General features: G+C 40.6%; 2 protein-coding genes across 4 annotated transcripts; one reads left to right on the top strand and one right to left on the bottom strand.

Moving 5' to 3' along the window:
- Positions 1–321: 321 nt before the first annotated feature.
- On the top strand, positions 322–3,759 carry LOC111946676. 3 transcript variants are annotated; one of them, XM_023950369.1, is made up of 4 exons: positions 322–515; positions 1,386–1,580; positions 1,672–1,751; positions 2,778–3,759. In XM_023950369.1, exons 2-4 carry the CDS (start codon positions 1,542–1,544, stop codon positions 3,736–3,738), a joined length of 1,080 nt encoding a protein of 359 aa, XP_023806137.1. In that variant the 5' UTR covers positions 322–515; positions 1,386–1,541; the 3' UTR covers positions 3,739–3,759. The 3 variants fall into 3 exon arrangements, with proteins under 3 accessions (XP_023806137.1, XP_023806139.1, XP_023806138.1); XM_023950371.1 differs by having other exon boundaries at positions 1,386–1,597; XM_023950370.1 differs by lacking the exon at positions 322–515 and having other exon boundaries at positions 921–1,580.
- Positions 3,760–4,584: 825 nt separating this feature from the next.
- Positions 4,585–6,526, bottom strand: LOC111946626. The gene is made up of 2 exons (XM_023950169.1): positions 5,927–6,526; positions 4,585–5,564 (listed from the first exon to the last, which is right to left on the bottom strand). Exons 1-2 carry the CDS (start codon positions 6,397–6,399, stop codon positions 4,679–4,681), a joined length of 1,359 nt encoding a protein of 452 aa, XP_023805937.1. The 5' UTR covers positions 6,400–6,526; the 3' UTR covers positions 4,585–4,678.
- Between the last annotated feature and the right edge of the window lie 1,522 nt (positions 6,527–8,048).

Here is an 8,048-nt window from a genome sequence, read left to right as displayed (position 1 = left end):
CGACTGGCCTGACTCCATGCCTGACTCCATGCCTGACTCCATGCCTGACTCCATGCCTGACTCCATGCCTGACTCCATGCCGGACGGCACGGCCCCCCGGCCGTCCTCCGGACCTGCCTCGCCAGACGGCACGGCCCCCCGGCCGTCCTCCGGACCTGCCTCGCCGGACGGCACGGCCCCCCGGCCGTCCTCCGGACCTGCCTCGCCGGACCGCTCGGCTCCCCGGCCGTCCTCCGGACTCTTTGGACAATAGGCTCCGTGCACATAACGAAGGAGTTCTACTTCCGCCGCCTTGAGTGTGAGGCCGACCATTTCCGGTTTGCGACTTCTGTAGCAGCGACACGGCAGATTTTGATTACGAAAGATGGCATATTTCACCCGTTGTCTACAAGGTCTCCCGAAAATCGACGTGAACGACATCTACAGGATTGTCGACCAGTGTTCATCTGCACCCGGTTGTAAGCGTGAAAAAGGATTTCGATTGTACATTTCAAGTTACATCCACAACTTTGAAGGTGAGTAGCAATACCTCAGCTGTTACGTTACACATTGACTAGCTAGCAGCTAAGTATTTTAACTCTTATTAAATCGTGTCAATATTCAACACACTTATTGTTATTAAATACATTAAGTTTATCTGATTATCAACTGGTTGTGTGTATTTTTTATTTGCGATTTGTATTTCCTCTCAGTGTCCAAGAAAGATCCAGTGACAGGAGTAGTGTGTGTGAGGGCGTTATGTCATCCGTCAATGGACAGATCTAAACCACCTCACATTTTAAGAGTGGGATAAGTGTAGCGTTAAGATGGTTACCCATGTTCCTGGGGTAATCATCATGTTCTTTTGGTTCTTTGCGTTACCTATGTTCCTGGGGTAATCATGTTCTTCTTTTTTTTCTTTTTTTTGCTCTAGGTTAACCACGTTCATTTGGTTGACCATGTTACCCATTCATGTTGTAAACGGACAGTGTACGCTTAGTCCTACGTTACTATGTTATGTTTTCACTAACAGCAATCAGTGGTGTAGTATAGTTTGTTTTTCCAGGTATACTGAACATCCCAGGGTAAAGGTGAAACACATAAGATGGGTATAATAATATAAACCTGCTAAGTTTAAGAAGGTATACTGCAATCTTGGTACTTTTTAAGTGGGGATTCTGAGTGTACCTGCAAATCAAATAGACTGCTCCACTGACCACATTAAAAGAAAAAGATTATTAATCCCTTTACTAACAGTGTTTAAAAGAAAAAAGTTAAGATTTTACTAGCTATTTTAACAGTGTACAAAAATAAATAGTAGCTTACTTGAGTAGCCCATATTAATATATGACAAATCAGAGTTGCCACTTTTTAAAAAATATATTTCTTTTAACATCTTGTTACAGGTGGGTCTGAAGGACTCCATCCCTGTTGAGCTGGCCCATCACAGCTGTACATGTGTAGCTGGATCAGTGCTCTGTAACCATTGTGTGGCTCTACTTTTCCAGTCTGCACATTATTCTCAGCTTGACATTCCAGTTGTTCCTCCAGTGCTGAGCTGTATGGAGAGTGAACAACAGTGGCACAAGCCAAGAACCCTGGCAAGACTTGGAATTATGTAACAATAATTTCAATACTACATCTACACACACATCACATACACTCATCACTGCTTATTGTCTATATTCACAGGGTGTTAAACCAGGTCCCGTCGAGAAGATGGCTGTGATGTCTGCCAAACCAAAGCAGAGGACCATGATCGAGGGAGTAAAGTGAGAATTTGACTAGTAGTTAGTAATCTATTAATTGACCTAGGCCTGTCAAAAGATTAATCAAAATTAATCCCATCCAAACGTTTACCCAAAAATGAAAATTCTGTCATCATTTATTTACTCTCATGTTATTACAAACCTGTATAAATCTCTTTATCCTGATGAAACACACACCAAGGAAGATATTTTGAGAAATGTTTGTAACCAAACCGTTTGTGGACCCCATTCACTTCCATAGTAGAAAAAAAGAATAGTATGGTAGTAAATGGGGTCCACAAACGGTTCGGTTACAGACATTTCTCATAATTTCTTCTTTCATGTTTACCAGAACAAAGAGATCTATATAGATTTTGTAACAACATGACAACATGGGTGAACTATCACTATAGCATATGTGTGTGTACGGTGTGTAAATATTATGTATATATAAATACACATACATTCATGTATAAATTTAAGAAATATTTGCATTTATATACTGTATATACATTTATATAATTTATATTACCGTATATATAAATATTTTATATATAAATATAACCTTTTTTTAATATATATACATGATTCTGTGTGTTTATATATACACAAGTTACACACCGTACACACACATGTTATGTAAACACAAACTTTTATTTTGGATGTGATTATTCTTTTGACAGCCCTGAATTAATCCCTTCAGACTGAATTGTTTAAAGTTTCTGAAAAATCTTAAAGTACATTTTTCAGCTCACAAGGCTTCTATAATTGAGACCAAATAAAAATAAAATGTTTGGCTTTAATTGTAATTTTTTGTCCATTTCAATAAACATCAGGTCAAAACAGGTGTACTTTTTGTAGGTGTACAAAAATATACCAACATATAATTAAATAATAAACATTTTGTTGGTTTGAGGTTTTTGTGGGAATTTTATAGGCTATAGTTAGAAAAAATACTATGGAAGTCAATGGCGACTTTCAACTGTATAGTTACCGACATTCTTTAAAATATCTAATATTTATTTGTGTTTCTCAATTTGTTTCAAATAGGTCCACATTGTACAAAGCCATCAGTGGAGAGGTGCTGGACCTGTCCACTCTCAGTGTGTCAGAGACCTACAAAGAGTTCACCCCTGTTTCTGCACCAACCATCTGTACAATGGGTATCACCTGTGAGGTCCCGCTAGTGGACTCTGCACTCGGTTTGGTACAAGCAGGCAGTCCCCTGTCATACCAACAACCCAAGGCAAGAAGTGGCCCTTTTGCTCACATTGATGCTCCACCACGCCCAGATTTGCCATTGGCTGGATGCAGACTGGAGACATCATGCAGTATGTTTGTTTTCACTGAGCATCAACAGCTGCACTTCAAGTCACTTGAGGTTACCTGGGAGATGGCAAACAAAATAGAATATGCAACTAGGGGTCAAAGTACATCAGCAGACTGGCATAGACTAAGAAAACCCAGACTCACGTCCTCACATTTTGGAGAAATATGCCATGCTAAACCATGCACCTTAGATAAGATGGCAGACCGGCTGCTCAAAGGGGTTCGTCAGACTGCAGCAATGAAGAGGGGTCTCGAAATGGAAGCTGATGCCATTGAAGAGTACTGCAAGCTTAAGAGGGTGAACTACTACCCTTGTGGCTTCATTATACACCCCGACACTCCATGGCTAGGTACATCCCCAGATGGGGTTGTCTTTGACCCTACAGAAAGTACTGAATTCGGCCTTGTGGAAATAAAATGTCCAAATGTTAAGAGCTATGTGGATTATCCTCATCTGAAAATGAAAGACGGCAACCTGGAATTGAAGCAGGGTCATGGCTACTACTGGCAGGTGCAGGGTCAGCTGCTCCTAACAGGGGTGGAGTGGTGCGATTTTGTGGTGTTTGCAGAGGAAGACACCCTGATTCAAAGAATATACCGGGACAGTGATGTGATGCAAAAAATAAGAGAGAGAGCAGACTTCTTCTTTTTCTACACATACCTACGTAAATATTTGCTGTAATAAAATGAATTCTCAGTAGAACTGTCTTGTTCTTGTTGATATCTCATTATAATGTGAGTTGTTTCAAGTTATTTAAATTTGTCGCGTAACTTATTAGAAAATATGTTCTAAACAGAGTTGTAATACTTTAAGGATTTACCACTTTACTTAAAGTGTACACAGCAAATGTGAACACACACCAATGTATTGCTAGATTTTAACCCTTGTGCTATCCTAAGCACTTTAACGTTGGGAGTTGGGTCATCTAGACCCACTAGACAGTGCTCTGAACCTTTTTTCTTCAATGATTTGTGATCTTCACTGGTGTCCATGGATTACATGAAATCTTTCCACCTTTGTCATGGTAGGGAGAACACGTCAATGGAAGGGTGGGGTCATCTAAGATAGCACAAGGGTTAAAGGGATAGTTCACACGATTAAAATTCTGTAATCATATACACACCCTCGTGTTATAAACCTGTATAAAATTTCTTGGTTCTGATGAACACAAAGGAAGATATTATGAGAAATGTTTGTAACCAAAACATTTGTGGACTCCAATCTCTTCCATAGTTTAATTTTATTCCTACCATGGAAGTGAAAGGGGTCCACAAACGGTTTGGTTACAAACATTTTTTTAAATATCTACCTTTGTGTTTAACTGAACAAAGAAATGTTTACAGCTTTGTAACAACATGAGTGTGAAACTTATGAACTAATTTTCATTTTTGGGTGAACTGTCCCTTTAAAATAATATTCAGTAAGTCAGGCCGACTTGAGGGGAAATTAAAGAACACAAAAGGAGACCAAGGTAATATAGATTTCAATTAAATGATTTATTGATTAAAAATGTCAGTAAATGTAAGGCAAAACAAAATTGTGATGTGAATCAATAAAAAAAAGGTAAATGAGGAAGAGGAGCAGCCAACCATGAAACAAACAGTCACATTTCTACCTGGCTCTAATGTTCTCTCCAGTCTTTGACCAGAGGTCCATTTTGGTAGTTGGACAAGATGCAAGCTACAGTGAAAAGCTGGTTAATGCTCCCTGAAATAGACAAAGGGATAACAGTGTCAAAAAGTTTGTTCTCCTTAACCCGCCTGATTAGCCTTTCAACGTGAACTCGCAGCCGTGCAATTGATTGGGTCTCCAGGACGTCCTGTGCTGCCATTTGATTGTTGATGGAGCGGAAGGCAGGCCTGTGAAGTTTTCCTGGCACAAGGTTTTCCACCCTAAAGCCCTTGTCCACCATCACAGCCATGTCAGGGGACAGGAGAGGTATAATGCCCGACAATCTGAAGAGCTCACGGTCACTAATAGAGCCCCCGTAGAGTGCAGAAACAAATGTCAGAGGACCATGTGGTGCCATACCAATCATGGCCTTGAAGGTACAGTGGGATTTGTAGTGCGAGTACACCTCACTCTGTAACACAAGTGAGGATGGAGTTTGGCACCGCAGTTCTGTGCAGTCAACAATGACCTGAGTGTCTGCATAGTCCTTGAACTCAGGAGGTAGGTTAGCTGTGATTGCTTCAGGGGTCATCCAGATACAAATAGCTCCCAGTACACAGTAAAGAAAGTTGGCCCAGGTTGTGATGATCCTGCTGGCTGTTGTCCGATGGATATTAAATCGGTGCCCAAGCTCTCTCTGTGTGCATCCAGTTGACAGATAATTTAGGAAAAGAAATAACTCATCTATGGGCAGCAACTTAGTTGATCTGTTTGCTGTTGTCTTCTCTGCCACAGAGGCTGATGCTTCTCTAGCCACACTTGTCACACGGATCATCCTTGATGTTGCTGGTTCGATGAGCCTCCAGAATGCCATCAGGTGGTCATAAGAATGGAATCTTTTAAACAAATTACACAAAAATAACAATGTTGTTAGTCATGGTAGGCTAATTTAGTTACACATAATCAATTATCTTAATTTTTACTCTACTTACTACATTTGTTTAACATAAAGACAAGAAAAGGTTGTGTCTACGCATCGGACTATGTCAGTCATAAATTACTTTACTTTTGATATTTGATGTACACTTAAAGGAAAATACTCTTCCTCTTGCAAGGTGGACTTTTAGTGGAGCAACATTTTACATGTCTTTACTTTCACTTAAGTGCATGACTTTGTACATGATTTTCTGTCCATCACTGTTAATATGGTACAAGACATCAGCTTCCTGCAATTCAAAAAACCTTAATTATGACATACCTGGTATAAAATCGGATGTCCTCGTCCGATCCTGCAAACCGCTTCAGTCCAAAACAACTCCGCAGCTGGAGAGCCTCAATGTGTAGTTCCAGCTCCTTAACTTTCTGGCAAAGTGTATCGTTTTCCTCAGCTAACTGATCTGCGACCATTGCTGTTGTTGGAGTAATGCAATAATCATGATCTGGTGCCAGGGTATCCAGTTCCATCTCTTCTTCTGAGTTGATGTCATGGACAGGAGGAGGGGGGCTATCTGGTCTGGGTCTCCGCTCCCACACGCTCGCCCTCGGTGCCGGGATTTGAAAATCATTCCAGGAAAAAAGAGTAGGAATGGCCCCTTTCTTCAACTTTCTCAATTTCCCAGGGTTGTTAACAAAATCGCCCTTTTGGAAATGCCTGCTGCAAACACGACTCGTCTTGCTTGGGGTGAAGTCCTCCCGCCGTACTCTGACTATCCATTCGGCTCTCACCGACATATCTTTTGGAAAGCTATGAAAGCTTATACTACTGTTGTACTTTGAAGAATTCGCACACAGGGGTACACAACAGTGTTGTGATGTCTTTGTCACGCGTTGAAACACCAAACGGCTCTCTTTTACCCGAAATCCGCTCATATTTACTCAAAAGTAGCAACGCACCAAACTCCCCACAACAATAACACGACCAACCGGAAGTTGTCGGCCTCACACTCGAAACACGGAAGTTAACCGGAAGTTCTATCGTGCACGTAGGCTATTATGCCCATCGAGGTTTGTCCTCCGGGACCCCCCCCTCAGTTGACTTTTGGAACCTCAGAGCGGTTCCTTGAGGGGGGGGGTACTGTCATGGTTTGAGTTTGTTGTGTCTTGTTTTTCGTTTTAGTTCTTGTTCTGTCTTGTTTGGTTCTGTTTCCTGTTTTATTTTCAAAGGTTTCCTGTCTTGTCTTGTTTCTTGAGTTTTACTTCCTTTGGTCCCCATCTGCCCTGATCGTGTTCACCTGTGTCTTGTCTGCCCTGTCTGTATTTAAGTCTTGTCTCTGCCTTCCTCCTGTGCTGGTCCATTAGCCTTTGTCATGGTGTTCATGTTCCATGTTTTCCACGCTCATGTTTCCATGTCCCTCGCCACGACACAGTAAGTTTTTGTTTGTTCTGTAATCCTGCTCTGCAGCGCTTTTTGTTTTGCATTAAACCCCCTTGTCCCTGAACCGTCTGCCTCCGTCTCTGCATCTGGGTCCTACCGGCTCTCGAGCCTCCCCCGCACATGACATTGTCACCCAAAAGGTACAATAGACTAAAAAAGCTCTTTACCCATGTCATGAGGAAAAAAGATTAATGTCTGTTTTTGCTTTCTTCTATTTCTATTTTTTTAATTTTTCTGTTTTATATTTTTTTGTGCTTTGCCAGTTTCCTCTCTTCACAAATGGATCCTTTCAGTTCTGAAACTGTGGAGTTTTTTACTGTCAACTTGCAGGGTTGAGCACAGATTACACAAAATATTTTTTTTTTTGTTCCTTTTTCTGTCTTTTCTTCTGTTTTTACTAGTCAACCTTGACTTTCTAAAGTCAAGTTTTTTATATTCCGTTTTTATTTGCTCTTGTTGCTTTGATGTAAAATGCATCTTTTTATGCTAGATATTTTTTTTCCGCCACATTTGTTTTTCAAAACTCTTTACGTTTGTTTCTTGCCCTTTTTGACTGAAATGTTTTGTTTGATTTAAAATGGTAGAACCCATAAACTTTATTCTCCCATATTAGCCCCATGATGCTCAAAAGTATGTCTTTTTAAAATTTATTTTTGAATGTTATTTGTTTGAAACAACTCTGCAAAATTCATGTTTGTCACACATGAACACTTTTGGATTGTGATGGTTAGAGCGTAATAGATCATTTATTAACTCCTTAACTATTCAGAAACATTTGGCCGTCTACTCTCAGACTCACCACTCAAGAGTTGCAGCAGCTTTTACATCTCGTTGCATCATTCTTTTCATTTTCAGACTTCATTTGATTATTTTCAGGTCTGTGGCGATAAACTTGTGCACTGCTGGAGTGATGCACGTGTTGAACTTTGTCTTCGAAATTCAAGAGAAGCAGCGAATTCAATGCGCTTCGATGTGCTCCCACACAGCATTTCTGATGAAAACTTGT

Source organism: Oryzias latipes, chromosome 20 (assembly GCF_002234675.1).
Source record: "Oryzias latipes chromosome 20, ASM223467v1".
NCBI lineage: Eukaryota > Metazoa > Chordata > Actinopteri > Beloniformes > Adrianichthyidae > Oryzias > Oryzias latipes.
This window is presented reverse-complemented; position numbering and strand designations above follow the sequence as displayed.

Bases quoted from the DNA above. Each gene is read 5' to 3' on its own strand.
- LOC111946676 (XM_023950369.1), top strand. From the start codon at position 1,542: ATGGAGAGTGAACAACAGTGGCACAAGCCAAGAACCCTG. The intron at 1,581-1,671 runs GCAAGACTTGGA...CTATATTCACAG, and splicing joins GGCACAAGCCAAGAACCCTG to GGTGTTAAACCAGGTCCCGT. The intron at 1,752-2,777 runs GTGAGAATTTGA...TGTTTCAAATAG, and splicing joins ACCATGATCGAGGGAGTAAA to GTCCACATTGTACAAAGCCA.
- LOC111946626 (XM_023950169.1), bottom strand. From the start codon at position 6,399: ATGTCGGTGAGAGCCGAATGGATAGTCAGAGTACGGCGGGAGGACTTC. The intron at 5,565-5,926 runs GTATGTCATAAT...TTTGTTTAAAAG, and splicing joins GACATCCGATTTTATACCAG to ATTCCATTCTTATGACCACC.